Source organism: Paroedura picta, chromosome 4 (genome assembly GCF_049243985.1).
Source record: "Paroedura picta isolate Pp20150507F chromosome 4, Ppicta_v3.0, whole genome shotgun sequence".
Taxonomy (NCBI): domain Eukaryota; kingdom Metazoa; phylum Chordata; class Lepidosauria; order Squamata; family Gekkonidae; genus Paroedura; species Paroedura picta.
The window spans coordinates 54665543-54689081 of record NC_135372.1 but is presented as its reverse complement, the minus strand read 5'-3'; the positions used below and the strand labels follow the sequence as shown (position 1 = coordinate 54689081).

At 44.3% G+C, this 23539-nt stretch overlaps 1 protein-coding gene across 7 annotated transcripts in view; it reads right to left on the bottom strand.

The window, feature by feature from the left end:
• The window catches only part of CDC14A (cell division cycle 14A), a 125678-nt gene extending 107815 nt beyond the window's left edge, over nucleotides 1–17863 (bottom strand). For 2 of the 7 annotated variants that reach the window (XM_077332866.1, XM_077332868.1), the window contains exons 1-2: nucleotides 10732–11310; nucleotides 9916–10006 (exon numbers count right to left, since the gene is read on the bottom strand). In XM_077332866.1, coding sequence (XP_077188981.1) covers nucleotides 9916–10006; nucleotides 10732–10855 — 215 coding nt within the window. In that variant the 5' untranslated portion in view covers nucleotides 10856–11310. Of the gene's footprint in view, nucleotides 1–9915; nucleotides 10007–10731; nucleotides 11508–17588 lie in introns of those variants that run through there. The other 5 variants (XM_077332867.1, XM_077332865.1, XM_077332864.1 and 2 more) reach the window with 5 other exon arrangements.
• Between the last annotated feature and the right edge of the window lie 5676 nt (nucleotides 17864–23539).

Genomic DNA, 23539 nt, shown 5'->3' with positions numbered 1-23539 from the left:
AGGAAGGATAATTTTCAGAAGGACAGGCACCTTTTAAAGCATAAGAACAGTTGGCCTATTCAATTTTTTTTGTTTTCACTGGACAACACAAAAGTGTCATTTCCTTTTCTAGGCGAGACAGTTTGAGGCTTAATCATAAAATATTTAATTGGACTTGGCACAGCTACAGTAGCGTGTTAAAATAGCTGGCAAGGATGTCATGGTAGCTGCAGTACAAACTTGAATATGAGTTAGTAACGCAGATACCAAAAATAAGACATCCATCATTTACCATTACATTACCAAGATTCCACAAAATAATATTTAGATAAATAACGTTTTGGTCTCTGAAATTTTTAATATGCAAAAATCTGAACATGATTATTAGAATGTTTAACACATAAATGCCTGATGTTTGATTTCTGAAGACAGAGAGCAGAAACAAACTTCTTCCAAGAAAGACAAAAAGCTAGTTCATTTTATGCAAGTCAGAATAAAGTTTTAATGCCCTCACCGAATCAATATGCTACAGAGGTACATTACGATTTCTTCTCCTTAAACAGTAATCAAGGCCAGTTCTTGCTTTTCCTTCCACTCTTCCAACTTTAAGATGTACTAAAGTCTACTGATCTTACTGTATTTTGGCTGTTCCAAGAGCTTTTTAATGTTGAAATGTGTGATGTCATTAAGCTTTTGTAAAGCTATAAAATGGTTGGTCAGATAATCTTTCTAGACACACAACAGAACCTGCTAGATTCTGCACAGTCTGAGTTTTGAGCCAGAGTTTCTATGAGCCAAAATGAAACACTGCTACAAAATTCCACTTTGGGCAGAATTGGCAGCATCACTTAAAAAAAAGGAACTCTTAATCCAAGCATAAACACTGCCTAAAATGTGGTCAACATATAAACATCAAACTATTTAAAAAACTCATGCCACTTTCAAGGTAAAAAAATACAAGGGTCCAATTAATATAACAAGAACATCTAGAATATAATTTCAATACTGGAAATCAAATTTAAAGGAGGCAGTGATATCATCTTTGGAACCACAGGAGACTGACAACTACCGCTCATCTCACATCTAGTATTTCCGGGGAAGTTGGTTGAAAGGGCTACTGTGGACCAAATATCAGCATTCCTGGAGGAAACTTCAGCCCTTGACCCATTTCAGTCGGGCTTCAGGCCTGGACACGGGGTAGAGACAGTGCTTGTTGCTCTGGTGGACGATCTCCCACACCAGCTACACCGAGACACATCAGCGCTGCTCATACTATTAAACCTGTTAGCAGCATTTGACACACTCTATCATGAGCTCCTAGCTCACCATCTAGCTGATGCTGGGATATGGAGAACAGCCCTTAAATGGCTGATTTCCTTCCTCCGGGATCACGGACAGAGGGTAGCGATAGGAGAGAGAGTATCTGTCACCAGCTCACATGTGGTGTCCCACAAGGAGCAATCCTCTCTCCTCGTATCTTATTTAACATCTTTATGCACCCTCTGGCTCAGCTGGTGCAGAGGTTTGGGATGGGTTGCCACCAATATGTGGAAGACACCCAGCTCTTCCTCCTGATGGATGACCACCCTGACTCTCCTCCAGAATCCTTAGCCAGATGTCTGGAAGCAGTGACAGAATGGATCAAGCAGAATCATCTGAAGCTCAACTCTGCAAAGACGGAGGTTCTTCTGAGTAGGAAGGGACCATGGGAGGAAGCACGTCTGCCCACCCTGGACGGTGTGCAGCTCTCAGCAATGCACTCCACCAGGAACCTGGGCATGATCCTGGATGCTTCCCTTACAATGGAAGACCAGGTCACAAAGGTTGCATTTTACCACCTCCTCCAAGCCAAGCTACTAGCGCCCTATCTGACCCCAGACTACCTAGTCACAGTGATCCATGAAACAGTCATTAAAACATCACAGAGATGCCATATCCGTCCTACAACTCAGCTGGCTCCCAGTTGAATTCTGGATTAAGATTTTGGTAATCACCATTAAGGCCATACACGGTATGGGCCCAGTGTATTTGAAAAAGCATCTCCCTGCCTATATCCCCAAAAGAAGCTTACGCTCCACCACCTCCAACCAGCTGCAGATCCCTGGCCCCAAATAAGCATGCCAGACCTCAACAAGGGCCAGAGCCTGCCTGGTCCTGGCCCTCACCTGGTGGAGCGAGTTCCCTGAGGAGATCAGAGCCCTGCCCAAACTTCCACAATTCTGCAGGGCCTGCAAAAGGTAGCTCCTCTACCAGACATTCGCTTGAGGCTGACCAACTCAAAACATCTACTAGTCCCCCGCCCCTCAGATGCCCCTTCCATGACTGAACAATCTGACCTCCCCAGAGATATATCAGTGTTGTTATTCTGTTGAAATACTGTCTGGGTTGATATGCTATGTTATGGCTGTTATCTGACAGATTGTTATAATGTTCTATGTAACTATTTTTACAATGTTCTATGTAAACAGCCCAAAGCTATATGGAAGGGCGGTATTAAAATCCACATAAATAAATAAACTAAGCACACTTACCAAATAATTTATTAATGTTAAAGATGTGCCAGCCTAACATTCGTCCAGGCAAACTTATCAGAAAGCATGCTCAAAGATAGGATTGTCAAAGTAAAAGCCTTGCGAACAGACGTAGTATAATGGCTATAATCTTGCCACACTCGCTTATTGGGAAGAAAGAATAAGTGCCAATGGGATAAGAGGTTCTCTTATGTATTGTTAAATAATTAAAACGAAACAATGGGCATGGATGACCAACAGTTTTCAAAATACACGAGTACCTAAAGATGTGTTTCCAGACCAGTGATGTGGGATTTCTGGGAAAATCTGAAATAAGAATTTTGTCTTATTTAAATAATATTAACAATCTTTAAATGTCATCAAAAGGAGGAGGAAATAATGTACACAAACAAGCACTGGGGATATCTGTTTTTCCACATCCCATATTTAGTTCATCTGACATGATTTATTGGCAGCACAGGAGCCCTGACAGCTATAGATAACAGACTATACTTACATATATGGGTAGAAAATTACCCACAGAAAAAATACAGCCTTGGGATATTTTCTCCCTCCATCCAGATTGGGACCAGTGATGTTTAACATGCAAACGTTAATTGACTTTAGACATCAACAGATACCAATTATTGCAGATGGATCAACCATCCTTATTCTGGACTAGAAAATAAGCTCGCTGTATACACCGGGCGCTAGCGGCTCGTCCTAGCCCCCCCCCCTCGGCGCGGCCTACCTGGAGGCGAGGGGGGCCAGAGTCCAAGTGTGTCTGTGATGGGGTGCGGTGGGCGATTATTTAATCCGCTCCACTAGGAGCGGTTAAAGATGGCAAAATCCCAAGGAGTCCTAAGACTTTTAAAAAGTTCATTCTGAAAGGGCTAATAATACCAACTAAGTTTCAACATGTTTTGAAGAAATAAATCCTAGCTTCACAATATACTGACTGGATCTGAATTGGCAACACTTCCCAGGAAAAAATAACATCAAGAATAAGCAAAAATAGTTCAGCATGGAGCTGAAGAATAAAGCAAAATAACCCTCAAAAGGAGTGTATATGAATACATTAGGAATCATTAGGTGGGGGACAACCCTCCCTACCACATATTACAATATCATTAAACAAATCTACTGTGTGACCCACTTGGAATATTCCCCAATGTTTTGGCTGCCCAATACCAAAGAGGATTAGAGCTTAAAAGATACATGTGTCAAGAACAACTGCCACATGTTCATGCCATATTGATTTTGTGTTCTGAACCTCTGTAAGACATATCACTGTTATGATCTGATGTATTTACCCTGGTTTGCCATTGCTAATGTTAGCTGTGCTCAACCAAAGAACAGGGGTGGCTGGGAAATATAAACCATGTTATTCTACGTAACATTGCGGCCCCAAGGGAGGCTGGCAGTAGTCTCCTCGTGCCTCCCTGCTATCTCATGACCTTGAGTAATAGACAGCACTCCTGTCCCCTTTTGTTTCAGCGGGCTTGTTGAGCAGGAAAAAGAACTAAACCACCTGGGGTGCTAGCTAGGGGGGTTAGGAGTAGCTTAAAGCCAGGCAGGTTTGTTACTATGCAGTTTCGGAAGAGTTTTCATGTGCCTGCTTCATGAATCCTTTAATAAAGAGATTTCTTCATCTAAGAGTCTCCTTATTGGGGAATTCGACTGGAATATGAGAACATGAAAGAATTCAAATAAATCAGAGGTAGGATACCATCTGCACGATGAACTGAAGTTTTAGCTAGAACAATGACTAAGAAACACACGTGCAAACACCAGATTTCTCATAGTAACACTTTGCAGTTGCAGTGCTCAGTGTAATTAAAGATGTCCTGCATATACTGTATCACCATCATAGGAACATAATACCATCCAATATGACAATTGCCACTAATTTAAAAAGAAGATGAGTCTATGGAGACTACACTTACCAATACTTCTGAAAGATGTATGCAGATAACATGTCTCAGTTACTAGGTCTTAGAAGCCAAGTAATCAGAGATGGCTGACATCACTTTTTCTTGAGAATTTCCCAAAAGCATCCAGTTGGCTGCTGCTAAAAACAGATTCCTTAACTAAATGGGCTTCCAGTCTGACATGTGCCCTTGAATTCTACTTCTATTGCATTCAACAGCTCTGAGGAGGCAACTGAAAGCTGGACAGCAGAATAGTGTTTTGTCTTTTTAAGCAATGGTCCCCAACCCCTGGTCTGGAGACCGGTACCGGTCCGTGAATCAGTCGGTACCGGGCCGCGGCTCCTCCTCATCTTCCTCCCTGGCTGCTGCCTCAGAAGCTGCCCTGCCACTCTGCTGCCGGCTCACCTTTGGTGCTCTCCAGCGGCCGCCATGGTTGGGGCTCCCCCTCGGCGTGGCACTGCGCAGCTGCTGCTGGCAGCGCCCCCCCCAGCGGCTGGCGGGAAAGCAGGGGCTCAGGTGGTGGCGGCGTCCCTCGGCAAAAGACTACCCCTCCTAGGCCTCAGTAAAATTGTCAAGCGTGGACCGGTCTCCGATGATAAAAAAGGTTGGAGACCACTGTTTTTAAGAATAATGTACAGAATCTTTAGCATAATTTTGTGAGGCTAGAATGCAGTCAGAGTGTATTCATACAGAGTGCTATACTAATAATATTGGACTACATACTGTATAATTTACTTGAGACAAGAATATTATTCAGATGAACAAAGTACCAGGTAACTGTTCAAGCTACTATTAATGCAATCCTAAACATTCTTCTAAACTTGGCAATATCGAGTGACTTAGATAGATAAGTCTAATTCTGTTTGTAACCTAAAGCTATGTGCAGGCAAGAACAACTGTGGTATAAAAGTTTTTTTATACTTACCTGCAAGGCTTAACTCCTGTAGCTGAAATCTCTTATGATGTTGTAATGCAGTGCTACAGTGAACCACTTCAAAGAACAACTTCTTTGGTTATACCGGAGACAGGTAATTTAGTTGTGTAACAGAGTGCTTTGAGCTATGCCGGATGCGCTTTAAATATTTAATATCATGTAAATTACTATGATTACTATACAACTATTTTAAGAGCTACAAGATGCACAGCTACATTAAGGGGCCAAACAACAGAAGCCCCAATTTTTGGATGACTTAGAAGTGATTTTTGGACTCTTTCTGGTGGTTTAAGTAGCTATTACCAAGAAGTATAATTAGAGCTACACAAAAGCAGTCAATTAATGTAGGTTGACAAGACTACAGCTATATATTAGACAAATTTTAAATTTTTTGCTAAGTTTAGCTAATGGATGCAGCAGGCTGTATAGGGCATTTTAAAGTACAACTCAAGATGCTTAGTTTGCTAAGTCACAAGAATGATTCAGGTTTGTTAAGCAAGTGAAATGTCAGAGTCAAATTGCTTGAGGAGGAAAAGTTTCTTGAATATGCCAAGCATCAGCATCTTGTTTTTCACAATACCAGAAAATATAAAATGCCAAGATTTTATTTTACAAAAACATGCATCACAGCCAAGGATAGAGTGTGATCACTGATATTTTCCTCCTTTTAAAACACATTTATTTTCTATATGCACCTAAGCACATAATTATATTTTAATTTGGCTGGTTTTTGCTGTTTGATGTTACTTGCCCCGAGTCTCACAGGAAGGGTGGGTTAGAAAAATAAAGTTTATTATTTGTATTATTAAACATTTCTTTGGGAAAGAGGGGTAGAAGATAATATGATCAAGGGCTTTGGTGGTTAGTGGATAGAATTTTTTTTTATTCTAATGTTGGAAATTGGAAGACGATGAGATTGGTGAAGATTGGTCTGAGATTGGTGAAAAACTGAGAACCCAGGTGGGGTTTTGATGCTTGTTGTACAATTCAGTCTCATTCTTTCTTATTCCCACTACACTTAAGAATGCTTGATATGGCCACCATTTCATGGATCAGCTATTCATGGATTAGCAGTTCAAGCAGTATTGAGACTAGAAATACCATTGCAGTGCAACAGAAATGTACTTTGACTTACAAGATTTATTAAAATCCCCATGCTGCATTAGGTACTGTACAACAGACACTATCCCTACTAAATACAGCTGACACAGAGTGAGAGACACTTACAGCTTATTCCTACAGATGTTTTACTGGCAAATAAGTATCACTGGGTTCAGCTGGCTTACTGATTTAAAAAAACAAACCACAATAGACAGGTGTTTTTTTAACAACCCACAGTGGACAGGTTTATAGTATAAATCCCCATGCTTGAACAAGCCCTAGGAACCCAATTCAAATAAGGTTTAAGGATATGGAACCCTAAATACTATAATTAATGAGTAAACGTGAAATTAATCATGTTAGTCCAGAAAACAGAAGAAATGACATTTTAAAATACTGTGTATATTTAGAGCATTTGGCCTCTATAAGAAACAGATAAAGTCCTCTCAATTATTTAAAGGGTCAGTTCTACTCACTTGTTGGACAAATGCCCAAATTCAAGTCTGTTCTAGGAGCTGTATTTCCTTTCGTCTTCTGAACACATTTCTTCTTTCCCCTCTTTCATGAAGACTCTCAAGAATGGAACCCATTCAAACCCCATGGCCTACCATATACTACCATCTAATTAAAAAAATTATTTAAATAAAGGGATGTTAAATCACCAAGGAAAAAAGGCTCATTTAATTAACCATTTTTTCATTATTTGGATACTTTCTAAATAAAAGTGCATATTCGTGGCTTTATTAAGTTAGAAAATACATAGCATATTTCTAAGTACGTTTAATTGTCATGGTTGCAAAGGGAGGTCTCTGACAACTTAAAGGCATAGCAGTTTATTGCAGATAGGTGCAAGTTGAAATTAATATTAGAAGGTATTTCTTTCTGTTTTGGTCTGCCCCTTTGTCATTACACTGCCCTGACTCACCTGACAGACAAGTAAATCTCTACCCTAAGCTGCTGCTGATAGTAGTTACTAAGCAGATCAGTGTCCTTTATGAGACTGAAGGCATATGGTCCTGTTCTCTTATTGGTGGATAGAACCATAAACGTTTATAGGTAAAAGTCCTGAGCATATCGTAGAGATGATAATAATAAGTGTATTTGTATAGCCCACCCTTTCTGATTGGCTCAGCAGGCAAAATAAGGTCATCTAGTTGGTCCAGTGGTTAATGCCTGTGATGATTTGCCAATTTCTGTCCCACAGTCCTTTCAACCACAGCAAAGCAGCCCCAATAAGAGCAGGTCATAAATTTGTTTTTAAGAGACTGTATTTGTATTAAATTCAGACTCCACTTTAAACAAGACTAATATTTGTTGTGGTTTAAGCAAAGCAAAAAACAAAAATAAAAATAATTTATTTTTGTCCTCAATAATTTAAAAAAATGATATTTTATTGTACCAAGCATCAGAAAGTAGTGATGAGATCTTCTAATACTCTACAAATGAAGGGTCAAGTCTCATTTGTGGTCAGTCAACATGGAATTGAAGCCAGGAAGTCTGATTGTCATGGACCATCTTGGGTTAGAATGGGCAGATAGAGTAGGAGGACAACCTGTTCCCAGCCCTCAGGGTGGCAGATCCTCCCAGAGAAATGGACTAAAGGGATCCTAAACGAGCAGGACACTCAGGCCCGAGGGTCCCACCATGGACTGGCCCACAATCTCCTGATTGTGGACTGACCCACAATCTCCTGAAGCACATCAAGAGCAGAGGAGGCAAAGGGATGAGGCATGGACCAGGTGCAGGAATATGCCTGGCAATCGGAGATTTCCCCTTTGAGAAAAAATGTTAGGAGAGAAAGATAAGTCACCACAGAGCTAGACCTCAATACTTCTCATGAGTAGGGAATCTGACTCCACTTGTGAAAAGAAGTCCGATGTTCAGTCCAGCAACACTAGCATGAAAACTTTCTTTCTCCCCTTTCCTCAGAAGTACTACAGCCAGTTCAACCACCTCAACATTCCTCCATATAAGTCTGCTTCATATACAGACTAGGCCATTTACAGACTTCTCAACATATGCATCACAATAATACGAACAAGATTTAAAAAGCAGTTTCACTGAGAAATGTTTAAAAGTCAGGAGAAAAATGACAACCAAAAATGAAATATTTAAGAGTAAAGAAAGCCATCAACAGAGTTTACTGTGGATCGTTATCTATCCCTAATGGGCAGAAGTGCAATTTTCCAAACTGAATCAGTCCCAAGAGCAACCAATGGTTCCTGTTCCCATGGTTAGCTATGAGAACAGTGTTGATTTTGTGAGCTCTACTGACAAATTTGAAGTCACCTATTATACTGGGCAGAGAACATTGACTGACGCATGGATCAGCCAATCATGAGACATTTCCATCACTACCCCCCCCCAAAAAAAATTATATGTCAACTTAAAAAAAAATGAATGTCTTGTGGTTAAAAACACAAAATTCCAAAACATAAACATATGCCAGGCACCTACCAAAAAGATTTTAAAGCAACAAATCCCTTTGAAACAAAAGTCCTGAGACCCTGGGGTGCCACCATAATTTCATAATACTAACTTGATAGAAGAGTGGTTTGTGGTTTTTAAATTTTAAGTATCCATCCTCCCTCAAATTCTCATTCCTCTTCATTTCATTCAAGCGCTGATGATCAGTGACAGGCAATAAAGTCATACCATGTAATTTTTCTATATTAATAGATACTATCTCTTCATTTGCTTTATTATAAATGTCTTGTGGGCCTCCAAGAACATGGTTATATCTCAAAGGAAGAGAAGTGCACTATGATTAATTAAAGAAGTCCTCAGTATACAAATATTTTACAAAGTCAATAATTAAGAACTTCTTGAGGCTGTCAGAGTTCTTTGATAACTGTTTGTAATTGGAGCTGAACCAGAATGTTGTAGGGCAGAATAAAGGAAGACAGTCTATGACTCTACAGAGAATTCAACCAGAAACTAATTTTCTTTTTACAGTACCCGCTTCCTGAAATACTATATTAAAAACCTAAACACTGAACATGCATTATTATTGTGAATTGCTAATCACATACAACTGGCATGTGCATAGAAACTGGCCATTTTTCAAATGATAGAGTCTACTAAATTTTTTGAGACAGCTAGAAAACAAATTTTAAGAGGTGAGATTACTGCAACTGATTTGGATACTTTAAAAACAAATTCATTTCAAATTCTCACAACTGTCAGAAGTACTACCCATTTTACAATGAGCAACTAAAATGGGGAATTTTCTATTAAATACTCTAAGAAGATGCAATAACACTCATAAATAGCTCATTTAAGACTTGCAGGTATCCAAAGTCAGTACACTCCTAGCTACTCCTTTTTGCATAAAATCTAAGATAAAGTATGAAGACTACTTGCCAACACACTGTACACACACACTTCAAACTACAAAATGAAAGTGAGCATTAGCAATAAAGAAGCAACAGAAAAAAGGAAAAAATAATAACAAGCTTACTTTTCATAGACAAGTTCCTCATCCGTACAGAAATAGTGGGTGTTTATTGTGCTTTTTGGTTTGTTCCGTAAAGTAGCAAAATACAGTCGGTCTGAAAGAAAGGGGGGGTGGAGTGAGTAAGAAGAGTTGCCGGTGTAGTGCGGTAAACGTTAAAGCAAACCTACTGTCTCAATTTATCATTTACTACAAAATATCTCAGTTCTCACTAAGAAAGACATCGCTGTCTGAAATTAGCATTAGGGAATCCCACTAAAATTCTAACCCTGAACACGCTTCGTAAAATCCCCTCAACTCTAAGAGGAGTAAATGCCGTCTTAAGTCTGTCGGAAGCAAAAACGGAGGCCTGAAATCTGTGAAGCGAAGACGATTTTATTCGAGTATAAACTTTCGCGGATCAGAGTCCACTTCGTCAGATCTGAAAAGGGGGACGCGAGTCCACGCAACCGTAAACTGGATCACGATCGCGTTAGTCAAGCGACCCGGGGCTGCACAAACGACACAAATATTGGGCAATCCACCGTCGGCAACCCCGCGTGCACCGAAAAAAGCGCTGCCGTTGTCCTCGAGGGGAAGGCGAAGCCTCCCAATCCCGCCTCCTCCGCACAATGAAGCAGGGTGTGCGTGTGTGTGTGTGGGGGGGAGAAGAGTTCAACTTTTCCCGTTTCCTTCCTCCCCCCGGGAAGCTTGTTCCGCGTCGCCTCAAGGCCCCGTTTTCCCTCTCGGGGAGGCAGGCGCTGAGGAGGTCCTCTCCCCCCCCCCCCCGTTCCTAACAGGATTTCTTTCTCCCGCCCGGGGTCCGCTCCCTGCCCGCCTCACCTTTGAGGAACTCGCAGGCGCCCACCAGCTGCTCGGAAGCGGCGGGCGGGACCGGCTCCATCCTGAAGAGAGCGCGGAGATGCGAGGAGGCGCGCGAAGGCGGAGACGGCGGCTCCGCACTCATGAGTGGCCCCCAGTGCGGCGGCGGCAGCGGCAGCAGCGGCTCGTTCCACGGCGGCGGCGGCGGCGGCAACGCCACTCGGCCGGCCTCAGCGGCGCAAGGGGCGCCAAGCACAGCGGCAGCGGCGACAGGAGCGGGACATGGCCGGAGCTGGCCGCCTGGGGCTGCGCTGCCACCGAAGACTCCTGCCTCGCCGCCCGCATGGGATGGAAAGGGGCGCGCGCCAGGAGGAGGAGGAGGAGGGAGGGAAGAAGCGAAAGAGAAAGGCGGCGGCGGCGGCTGAGCGCTCCAGGACCCAGCAAGCGGAAAGCGGCAGGCAGGCAGCCGGGCGGAGAGAGGGTGCGGTGGAAAAAGGGCCGGCTTCTTTTTTTTTTTCTTCTTTTTTTTTTAAGACCCCACCCCCATCCCGCCCCTCGGCGGCTTAAAGAGGCAACGCCCGGTTACCAAGCGCCCGGCGCTGCGCTGGCAACCACGTTACCAAGGCTTTGTTACACACGCCGCTCGTCTCCGGCCGGCCCGGCGCCTGTTCAGCTCCGGCCTACTCTGCCCCCACGCGAGCGCTGCGGCTCCTCCTGGGCTCGGCCGCCCCCGTGAGGGCTGCGGGGGCTGCTTCTCCGCCCGCGGGCTCAGCGTGGAACTCTCCGCCGCTTTCGCCCTTTTCGGGCATGGTCGGGATGGAGCCCCCCTGAGTGAGGGGGAAGTGGGGCTGCCTTCCGAGTGCGCTTTTATGGGCTCAGCCCTTAGGCCTGCGCACTCTGACGCGGGAGGGAAGCCATTTCATTCCAGGCTACTAACGCGCAGACTGGGCTTCAAAACAATGCGGTGAGGCTAGGCCTTTTGGTCTGAAGAGAGACGGCTGTGTCAAAACGTAAAGGGTGATTTGTCACCTTTTCGGCGCCTACTTCTAGTGCAAGTCTGTGCCGAGTTCACTCCGATCTAAGCCGTTGGTTCCAGAGGTCTGAACACTTGAACATCGGATGTTATATAAATATTGAGCATGATCACCACTCGTAACAGTAGAACAAATTTGGAGTCCAGTGAGCACCTTTAAGACCAACAATGCTTTATTCAAGGTATGAAGTTTAGTGTGCACACACACTTTCTCAGATACACAAAAGGTCATTTGTTGGTCATAAAGGAGCCACTGGATTCTAAATTTATTCTTCTGCTTCTGACCAACATGGCTACCCACTTGAATCAACACATTCAGTTAGTCATGTCTAAACTCATGAAAATCAACGGATTTAAGACAAGTAATTCCACAAGCTTGCACTGTTCTAATGGAAACTTTAGTATTTACATAACAACAGCACTGCAACCCCGATGTAGAACTGCAATTGGTAGACTTGGAACTCAGCTCACATGTCCAAAGCTTACTCAAACATTACCCAGTTATTCTCCTTATGGTATAGCTAGGAGATTCAGACTCATAATAAAAGATTTTTTAAGTCATCTGGCAAAGGAAGCATTTAAACAAAAACCTTTACACTGGAGACCTAACGTTTATACAACTCTGATTTTGTTTTGAAGTTCTCTTTGAAACAAGTATTAAGAAGTACTTTCAGTGTTAAATACAGTCATTTTGCGTCTGGCTTATGGGGACCCTATTATCTCCAATAAGACTTATCAGTGTTCCACTCAGTTTCCAAATAAATTCCCATGAAAGTGCAACCTTTGTCAATAGCTTCATTTACATAGATTGCTAAACTTAAATTTATTTCTTATTACATTATTTGCTTAATTAAAGGTAGTATGTTATATGCAAGATATTAATTACTATGTACTTCTTAAGGTGAATGGTACCAAATCGAATTTTTATATATTTGGGGCGGTGTTTACTGTCAAATTGCAGCTGATTTAAGATGATTCAATAGAGTTTTAAAGGCAAGACCTGTTCAGAAGTGATCTGCCATTATCTGATTCAGTGTAGCAACCTGTTTTTTGGTGATCACCCATCCAAATATTGAGCAGGAGCCTCTTGTGGCGCAGAGTGGTAAGACAGCCGTCTGAAAGCTTTGCCCATAAGGCTGGGAGTTCAATCCCAGCAGCTGGCTCAAGGTTGACTCAGCCTTCCATCCTTCCGAGGTCGGTAAAATGAGTACCCAGCTTGCTGGGGAGTAAACGGTAATGACTGGGGAAGGCACTGGCAAACCACCCCGTATTGAGTCTGCCATGAAAATGCTAGAGGGCGTCAACCCAAGGGTCAGACATGACTCGGTGCTTGCACAGGGGATACCTTTACCTTTACCTTTAACCCTGCTTATCCTTTGTAATCTGATAAAATCAGGACAACATGGACTATGCATAATATATTTAATACCAATGGGTAACCCAATAGGTGCAGATCATAAAAAAGTCCCCTGGGGGTAGATACTTAGGACATTGGGTGTATGTTTCTGCAAACCTGGGGAAGCCCCTGTTCTCAGATGAATATTAACAATGGATTTAATCCCCCTTCTCAGTAACCTGCAGTACCTCTTTTATATGCAAACTAGAAAATAAGCCCGCTGTACTCTAAATACAGCATGCAATAGCGAGGCTCTCGCATTGGGCGGGGTGGCTCAGCGGTGTCACGATCGCCAACCGCGGACCCAAGGGTGGCGGTGGGTCAGCGTGGGAGCGGTCGTCAGCATTAGCAGGCGCGTGCTGCGGCCTACCTCAGTAGTTGTGGCCGGGGTCTGTGATTGCGGGCAGTGGCGTGTCGACGCTTCAGGGGCCGTCCAGGCCCGTCGAGGCTGGTCAGGCGGGAAGGCGGCTCTGGAGGGGTGGTTGCGGTCCTCGCAGTGGCAGGGGTGGGTCAGCGTCTCCTGGGGGCACGTGGAGCAGCGGGTGCGGGGCTTGGCAATGGCGCGGCCAGAGGCATGACAGAGGCAGCATTGATGGCGCCACGAGGCCAGGAGCATGCATGGACGCGTGTGGCTTTGGAGCGGTGGCTGGGCGGGGCTGTCAGCGGGGCCGCGGACCTGTCCACGGCCACAGGGAAAGGGCAGCAAGGCGTGCGAAGGGCGAAAGGGTAAGTTGGGGCGGGGAGAAGGGTTGGTGGGCGCCAAATGGATGGCCGGGATGGCGTTCGAAGTGGGAAGGGCGCGGAGAGGTGGGGTGGAAGAGTCGTCTGGGCAGGGTGGGGGGGGAAGCGGCAGGTCCCTGGGGCGGGAAGGGCTGTTGTTGTCGGCTGGGAAAGCTGCTTTCCCAGGCTGCAGTGGCGTGAGGCGATGGTCCTCCCTGGTGGTTATCCCCGTCCTCGGGGATGGCCGCTCGGGAGGACTAGAGAGTCAGCAGTGTGCTGTTCAGAAGACAGGCCAAGTAGCCAATGGGGAGGTGCACGAAGTGCGCCTCCCAATTAGCCACTTGGTCCTTGAGTGCCACACGGAGGAGTGAATCAGGAGCCGCAAAGCGGCTCCTGATTCGCTCCTCTGAGTTTTTATCCCGGACAGCGCCCGCCCACTCTCCTCCCACTTAGCCCTTACCCTTTTATTTAATACCGCGAAGCGGTTTACAGATATCACCAGAAAGTCAAGGAGGGATTAAAAAAAAAAATTATAAGGAGCAAAGACCAAAGGGGGAATTTTATTTGGTCTTCACAGGTCCTCTGAGTATCTATGTAAGCTGAAATAACATATACACAGCTTCAATTCATTTTGCTGCATTAAGTGCTGCATTGCACTGATACCCCTCTGCCCTTTTGTCTTTTCTACTATTTTATGTGAAAAATCCATCATCCATTAAAAGCTGTTGAAGAATATTTCATGTACTACTTCAAACAGGAGATTAGGAAAGGAAATTAAGTAGGAAACTGCATTCAAGAACACTTACAATGTCAGGGAATCAGGGCTTATATATGTAAACGAAGGTTAGAATTCTGATTGTCATAGGAACTGGACTCCGTAAGTAGTCCATGGTTCTCAGCTACCTGGTGACACGTTTCCAATAAATTATAATTTATTGGATAATTACCTTTAAAGGTTGCCAGAGCCCTATAAAAGGGGGGGGGGAGATTGCCACCTCGACACAACTGTGGTCCTACAGAAGTTGCGTTTCTGATTTCTGATTAGAATTTTTTTATCCTTTTGTCTGAAATAAAATCATGAGAACCAGGCAGTAATTAAAAGATCAAGAACTAGCCCAATAAGGATTTGCATGCATTTACTGCCTGAGCATTGCAAGCATTTGTTATATCACATATAGATAGGAATTTATTTGTTATTTTATTTAAGAAATTTATTGGCCACATCTATCTACCTATCTACCTACCTACTACCTCTTACCTTTATGCCACCTCTCCCAGTCCAGCTGGTCTGTGGTGGCTTACATTTTATCAGTTCCTTTGGATAAAATGGGGGCTTTGGAGAGAGGACTCACTGGTATTTACCCTAGGCCAATTCTGCATGGGTGGAAAAAGCCAGGGTGGGCCTGCCCTACGGAGGCCTGCAGGGGGCAAAAAATGCCATGGACAGCTTCACAGCACCACAGGGCGGATCAGGGCTTTGAAAAAATTTGCAGGAAGGTGGGATTGTCTGGACAGCAATCCTACCTTCCAGCTAAATTAAAAAAAAAAAAAACATGCCAGCCGCCAATGTGTACTCTGCGACACACATTTCAGCGCCAGAGACAATCTGGCACTGGAATGTGTCCCCTGTAGGGACACAGCACGCTGCAGAGCATGCAGTTTCGCAGCTATGCACTGGCAGTAGCCCGGAGTGGCGCCGCTGGTGCGGAATCTCCCTACTGCAGTTCCTGTCCTCCCCAGGTTTCTCCCTTCTAAAACTCAAGGCAGATTATAATAGGTGCCTTGTTTGGACTGGCAATTGGCTAGGTACCAGAAAATGTTCTGGAATATTAAAATTTGCATAAGCAAACTCTTTGTATAAACCCCTCAAAATGAAACTGTTTGGACCACCAAGTAATTATTTTAGTTTAATACTTTTCACTGCCAGTGTTCTTTGGAATATATGGAATCATGGAATCATAGTGTTGGAAGGAACCTCCAGGATCATCTAGTCCACCCCCTGGGAGAATCCAGGAAATTCACAACTACCTGCCTACCCACAATGACCCCGATTTCATGCCAAGATGATGCCCCTCCCCCCCAAAAAAACCCCACCAGAATCCCTGGTCAGTCTGGCCTGGAGAAAATTTGCCACCTGACCCCAGAGTTTCCCTAGACATGCAAGAAAGAGCCCCAAGAGCCAAGCATGGACCCCTTCTGCCCACCTACTTACAATCTGCCAAAATGCACAGAATCCACATTTCTGTGAGGTGGCTACCTAGACTCTGTTTAAAAACTTCCAAGGAAACCTGTTCCACTGAGGAACTGCTCTAACTGCCAGGAACTTCTTTTTTTTGCCATAGACAGTCATAACCATCTGTTTTAATGATTTCACATTAACTACTAACCCTGTTCCACAAACACATTTATTACATGGGAATTAGTATCCTCAGATTGTTTGTGAGCATACATTGAAAGATTGGAAAACAAAAGCTCTCTTTCTCAATGCCACAGCTTGGATAAAGGATGTTAAGATGTAATTAACCCACATTGAGTGATCATGAGTTCATGAATATTTTTTTCAGCAATCCTTTCAAATTCAAGGGAACTCGTTCCCGTGCAACTGTATGCAGAATTATAGCCTTTGGCTTCCACCAGAATGAGGTTTGTGCATCAGGGATAGTACCAAGGACATACAATACTTTTGATCACACAGTTATGGTGGCTACAGAGTAATCAAAGCATAAGATTGTCTATTGACTAGGAACAAACAAACCCATAGCCCAGCCTGTTCTAACTGAAGGGCCATGGGCAGACAATAGCAAGAGAGAATGCTATAAAAATAACATTATTATACAGCTTTCTGACGGTGATGTTTTGCTGTCGAAATATTTTGTGTATTTTATTTCTCTGTTTTTAAGTGTATGTTGCTGTGATCTAAAATGTTGGGCTGGATGGCTAAGTGAAGTGTATAAAATTGGATGGTACATGTACCTTGGAGGAAAGAGTTAACTGGTTTGTAGGGAGGTGAAAAAGAAGTTGAAGGGGATGAAGAGATTAAGTGGGGTGCTGTGGAGTGTGAGAGAAATCTGTATTACTTGTGGAAGTTACTAGCCTAAGAGAGAAGTGGATTGTAGCTATTTATTTAAGGAACTTTAGAGAAAGGACTGTACGTATTTGAAAGAATTACAAATATAAGCCATTTTATATCTGTTTTGCTGCTTTACTTCTAAGTAAACTGTCTGTTTAAGTAAAAACAACAGTTTTATTTAAAGGATCCCTTTTTACCCCAGAGCCAATCCCACACGCTGACTGTTCTGTAATTCTGCCAGATCTAAATAAGTATTCTAAAACAAGAGACTTTGGTGGCAATGAAGATAAGCAGGAGGTTTTAAGGAAGACAAGGAGTAGGGTTGCCAGATCCCCTCAAGCCACTGGTGAGGAATGGGGGAGTAGGATTGCCAGATCTAGACTGGAGAACTCCTGGAGATTTGAGGATGGAACATGGGGAGGACAGGGGCTTCAGTAAAGTACAATGACATAGAGCCCCGCCAAAGCCACCATTTTACCAAGGGGAACTGATCTCTGGAGATAATCTATAATTCTAGGGGATCCCTAGGTCACACCTGGAGGCTGGCATCACTAGCAAGGAGACAACATACATCATACATAATTTCAGAAAACTACAAACGAGCCGTTACAGGAGTTGCGTATAAGGGGTCTCAGAAAGAAATAAAGGGTTACACTGACCTTCCAAATAGTATGTAAAAATTGGAGAAACGTTGCTAAGGTTGTTGAGGGTAACCCCACATCCAAGGTGGGCTAGTCACAATTCTCAGAGCTCTCTCAGCCCCATCTTCCTCACAGGGTATCTGTTGTGGAGAGAGGAAGGGAAGGCAACTGTAAGCCACACTGAGATTCCTTCAGGTAGTGAAAAGCGGGGTATAAAGCCAACTTCTTTGTATGGTAATTGCTCATAATTAGAACTGCCACTGCTCAGGGGGAAATGTGCTGTCTCTTTAATAGAGATTTAATGTGTTGGAATGAGTAGGTAAAGTTTCTCATAACACAATAACATCCCATTAAGCCTCAATTAAAAGGATATATTTTTCTCTAGGCAGTTGGCAACCATACTTAGAATGCATAACAAAGAGTCTCATCTTGTGAATAAATCCTTCCCTGCTTCCTTCCTTTATAGCAGGCTTTCTTAACCAGTATTTCATGAAACCCTGGGATTCCTTTATGGCCCTGGAAGGGTTTCCTGAATGGGTGGGAGTTAATTTTTCATATTAAAAAAAAACATTTATTGGGTGATATGACCATGTATGGTCATGTCAACCTCCCCCTCCCTCTCCCCAAATGGCCAATGATGGGCCTGGATGGGGTGGGAAGGGGCCCCAGGGGGGCATGTACACAGTTATGCTTCCCAATCATATTCTGTATGATCATACTACTTCTGGGGTTTCTCTAAGCCTGAAGAATACTTTGGTAGGTTTTCAATGGTAAAAAAAAAAGTTGAGGAAGGCTGCTTTATAGCTTATCCCTCCGCACATCAGTGTCTAGTTCTGCTGTGGCAGGATTTACATTTCCCCCCTGGGAAGATGCTGGTTATAGGAACAGCCAAAGCTGTTAGTCCAGCACAAACAAATGCTGAAAGAGATCAGAGAGGCTTTGGGTGTTGTTCACAAGTTAGAATTTGTGTAAAGTGCATGGGTTAATAAGAAAAACGATTAAAAAGACCTGAAGACCTCACCTTGTTACAGCTTTCTAAGACACCTGTGTCCGTAACGGCAGTTACAGTTGAAGGGAACCATCGTATTCCGTAGATCAGTCCAAAGACAGCCAATCATGCACAGCCTCACTGTTTCAGCTGCATCTGATTGGTGGTCTTTGAATCTGGGTCACTCATGGTCCAGATGAATAACAGTTCCACCACCAAAGACTTTTAAAATCACCAGTCTGGCATTCTTGATAAATCAGTTGACCAACTTTCTGGCCAGGAGGTACAAAATCAGTTATGTATGGCTTACCATGAGCACCTTATTCTATACACACACTCCTTTTATACACTGTACATTATGTTCCTATTTATTTTCCTATTTATCTGCATAAGACCTTATCTTGCAAAACTGGTTTTCTGTACTTTCTCTTTATGCAGATGATCTCTATCCATTCTGTGCCTTGGTGGGCAGTGCTGATGTGATATCTGTTTTGCTTGTCTAATGTTAAGGTCACCATATTTTGAAAAGCAAAAAAAGGAGGACATATGGTTACCCTGCGGAATATTAAAACACAGAGTATATATACCCCATCCGCTGCCAATGGCTCCCTTAGTGGTTTCTAAGGACTCCTTAAGAGTGACACCTGCTGGTCAAATGGAGGGGGTTTATGCGGTTATAGTGACAGGAAGTAACATTGGATGGAAAAAACATTTTCCCCCTCTTCAACAGGGGTAGGTGTCCTTATTGGCCAAAGTGCAGGAAAAAATGCATCAACTGAATATATGCTGGCCAACAAAACAGGGTGTGAGGGGAGATATGTGGGCTGTCCTTGGCCAGACATACTGGAAGCAAGCCAAGCCCCAGCAGAGCTCCCAGCGTCTCAGGGATTTGCCTCATACTCATCTACTGGCTGTGCAGGCTGGGAGGAGATGAGACCCCCCTTTACAGCTGGCCCTAGACCTACTGCCAGAGCCATAGTTGCCTGGGCAAACTGGTCTGGAATGCTGTTGTCAGCACACAGGAGATAAACGGAGTTGGTTTGCCATTGCCTGCTTCCACATAGCATCCCTGGACTTCCTCAGAGGCCCCCCATCCAAGTAGTGACAAAGGCTGGCCCTTTGCTTCTGAGATCCAACAATCTCAGGCCACCCTGGTTCATCCAGAGGTTGTGTATCCACAGGGTCAGAAAATAGAAAATAGTGCCAGCTGTTTGATAGGCCTTCAGAAATGCTAACCCACCCCCTTCAATATTTCCATATTGGAATATGGGTCAAGAGGATTACACAGGAAAATATTTCCCCAGGGGTAAGAGGCTGTCTAGGATTTTTCTCCCACCCACCCTAATGCATTCATTAAGCTCAAAGCAGGCCAAGTCTCAGCAATTGAAATTTTAATCTGCTATGTAGCATTTAATTTGCAGAAAGATTGGGACTGCGGCTCAGGCTTGTAAGGAAGTCCTGGGATATGACAAACAAGCTCTGCTCCTTAATCTCAGGACAACAGAGACTCGCTGTAGCTATTATTTACTGGTTGAATTTGCTTCAACTTCATCACAGCTTTGAACAGTAAGTCACATGAAGAGTTAGATTTTAAACCAGTGACTATTGTAGTCAAACAGATATAGATGAAGAACAATAGTTGGTTCTTATATGCTGCTTTAAGAGCCTCTTGTGGCGCAGAGTGGTAAGGCAGCGATATGCTGTCTGAAGCTGTCTGCCCATGAGGTTGGGAGTTCAATCCCAGCAGCCGGCTCAAGGTTGACTCAGCCTTCCATCCTTCCGAGGTCGGTAAAATGAGTACCCAGCTTGCTGGGGGGTAAACGGTAATGACTGGGGAAGGCACTGGCAAACCACCCCGTATTGAGTCTGCCATGAAAACGCTGGAGGGCGTCACCCCAAGGGTCAGACATGACTCGGTGCTTGCACAGGGGATACCTTTACCTTTATATGCTGCTTTACCCTACCCGAAGGAGTCTCAAAGCGGCTTACAATCCCCTTTCCTCTCCCCACAACAGACACCCTGTGAGGTAGGTGTGGCTGAGAGAGCTCCAATATTACTTCTTAGAACAGGTTTATCAGTGCTATGGCAAGCCCAAGGTTGCATGTGCTTGAGCTGGAAATCAAACCCAGCCCGACAGATTAGAAGTCTGCACTCCTAACCACCGAGCTGGCTCTCTGAGTTCCCACACTGAAGACCAACAGTCTAACAACTCTAATACAGTGAATTATGGCTGCAGTGATGAAATAAATTTATTCAATACACAATTAGAAGCATTCTTTTTTCTGTTCAGATCATAGGATAATGATGCCAACTAATGCCAGTGTAGCACAGTGGTTAGAGTAGTATCTCAGAGACTTTGGTTTGTATCCCCATTCTGCTATGGAAGCTCACAGGGTGCCATTGAGCCTGTTTATACACTCTCAGCCTAGCCTAACATACCTTACAGAAGTGGTCCTCAACCCCCGGTCTGGGGACTGGGACCGGTCCGTACATCAGTCTGTACCAGGCCATGGCTCCTTCTCGTCCTCCTCCCCGGCTGCTGCCAGTGGGAAATCAAGTGGAGCAGGGGCTCAGGTGGCGGCATCCCTCAGCAAAAGACTCCCCCCCCCCAAGGCCTCAGTAAAATTGTCAAGGGTTGACCGGTCCCCGGTGATAAAAAGGTTGGGGACCACTGCCTTACAGCAGTGGTTCCCAACCTTTTTATCACCGGGGACTGTTCAATGCTTGACAATTTTACTGAGGCCCAAGGGGGGGTAGTCTTTTGTTGAGGGACATCACCGCCGCATGAGCCCCTGCTCCACTTGCTTTCGTGCCGGCACCCCTGACTTCCTGCTGCCTGCAGGGGGTGCTGCCAGGAGCAGCTGCGCAGTGCCATGCTGAGGGGGAGCCCCAGCCATGGCAGCCGCTGGAGAGCACCAAAGGTGAGCTGGCGGCAGAGTGGCAGGGCAGCCCCCGAGGCAGCAGCTGGGGAGGAGGACCAGGAGGAGCCGCAGCCTGGTACCGACTGATCCATGGACCGGGACCGGTCCCCGGACCGGGGGTTGGGGACCACTGCCTTACAGGATTATTGTGTGGATAAATTTGAGCAGAGAACAATGCAAGCTGCCTTGGCTCTCTACTAGGGGAAAAGACAGGGTATAAATAAAATACATAAATAATTTAGAATAACAAATTGGGGTGGGGGTGGCCAAGAGCTGACACTAATTACTGAAACAGATTCTAGGGTGTTGAAATCCCATATGGTAGCTCATGGTAGCTATATACACCTAGGTAAGGATATTGTTCCTGGTCTGGGAAACCCACATTTAAACAGTATTGGGAGGGGGGTGGAGTAGTGGCAGAGAATGAGAGATTTTCCTTGTTTGCCTAGACAGATGCATCAGTGTATTCACTTCACAGGCTTAGAGCAGAACTCAGATTGAAAAGAAGCCAAACTCGCCCCACCCAAGACACATAACATATCTTCCAGCTAGGTCAAGGTCATGAACACCATACAAGAGTATAAGGACGGTCTAATAATTAAACCAGAGAGAAACAGACCTATCCACTGGCAATATAATAAATATATTCATAAAAGAAAGAAAAGTGTCCTATTTTTGGAAAAACTACAAAAATAGGACACTTTTCTTTCTTTTATGAATATATTTATTGTATTGCCAGTGGATAGGTCTGTTTCTCCCTGCAAGGTCATGAATACACCTTCTTGGGTATCGTTCTGCGGAGCTCAAGGCCATTTTTAAAAAGGATTTTGATCTTGCCTCTCTGTGCAATTCAAGGTAGCGGTTCGGGATGTGTACTACAATGCCTGGGGATGAGTACTGACATTTGAACTAGAGAGTAAGCCCCAAGTTATCTAGCACAGGCTGCTCCCCAGTGGAGGATGTCATCCAAACTGGTTAGGGGTCATGCCTCCTCTCGCTCCAGGCAGGGCTATGCAAATTTGTGTAGACTGTATTGGCTCAGAGCTGACTTTCCAGTTTCCCTGTTGCTCCAGAAGGTTGCTTGAGCCTAGCTTTGCTTTCTTGAAGACTCTTACCTTATTGGTATGTAAAGAATTATGTAATTAGACCTTAGGAAATCCTTCCTTTGTGCTAAAGGTATTTTCCCCTTATCACCCCAGAGAGATTCTGGCATAGACTAGACGTATACAGGGCTCCCTGCATCTGCTTAAATAGGACAGCGCAGAGTAGGCTAGAAGATTTTTTGTGTCTCACAGTAAAAGGTCTCAAGCTGTATATCTGACAGGCATATGAAGTGCAAGGCCTGGGACCTCCAAAAGATGTTATGGCTCACTCCACCAGATCTGCAGCAACATCAGCAACATTTTCCTCCAGGGTTCCAGCGGAAGAAATCTGTAGAGCTGCAACCTGGTCCACCTTTTATACCTGTGGGAAACACTATGAGTGGGATCAGTTTAAGTCTGCAGAAACTTCATCTGGTACAAAGGTGTGCAACATTGTGGTGAAACAGAGTGGTGGTGAAGCCTTCCAGAGCTGGGGGGGGGGAGGAGGAGAAAGGCTTCTGCAGCCCCAGGGACAGCACGGCCCGCCTCACAGAGCTGCCCCCCGCCGCCCCCGGCCACGCAGAAGCCTTTTGGAGTCGGGGGGGGGGAGGGAGAAGCCATCTAGCGCCCATTTTATTCAAATATAAAATGGGCTTTTAATCTAGTAATCCAATATAGGAAGATGAAATATTGGAATTTACCTGAAGGTTTCTTCTCTTCAGTGGAGCATAGTCATCCATACCCCAACACCAAAAGACAACAACAACAACAAAACCACACACAAAAAACAAAAGCTAGTTAGATGCAAAATTCGTTATGGAGCTGGGTTATACTGGGCTCGCTCTGACTTAATACGTGAATTTACAGAGCCTTGCCTGAAGTAAAAGTAGGGGTGACCTAACCAGTTTGGATGATTTTGTCCCACTGGAGAGAAGAAATCTTTGGGTAAGTTCCAGTGTTTCATTGTCAAATTTGTG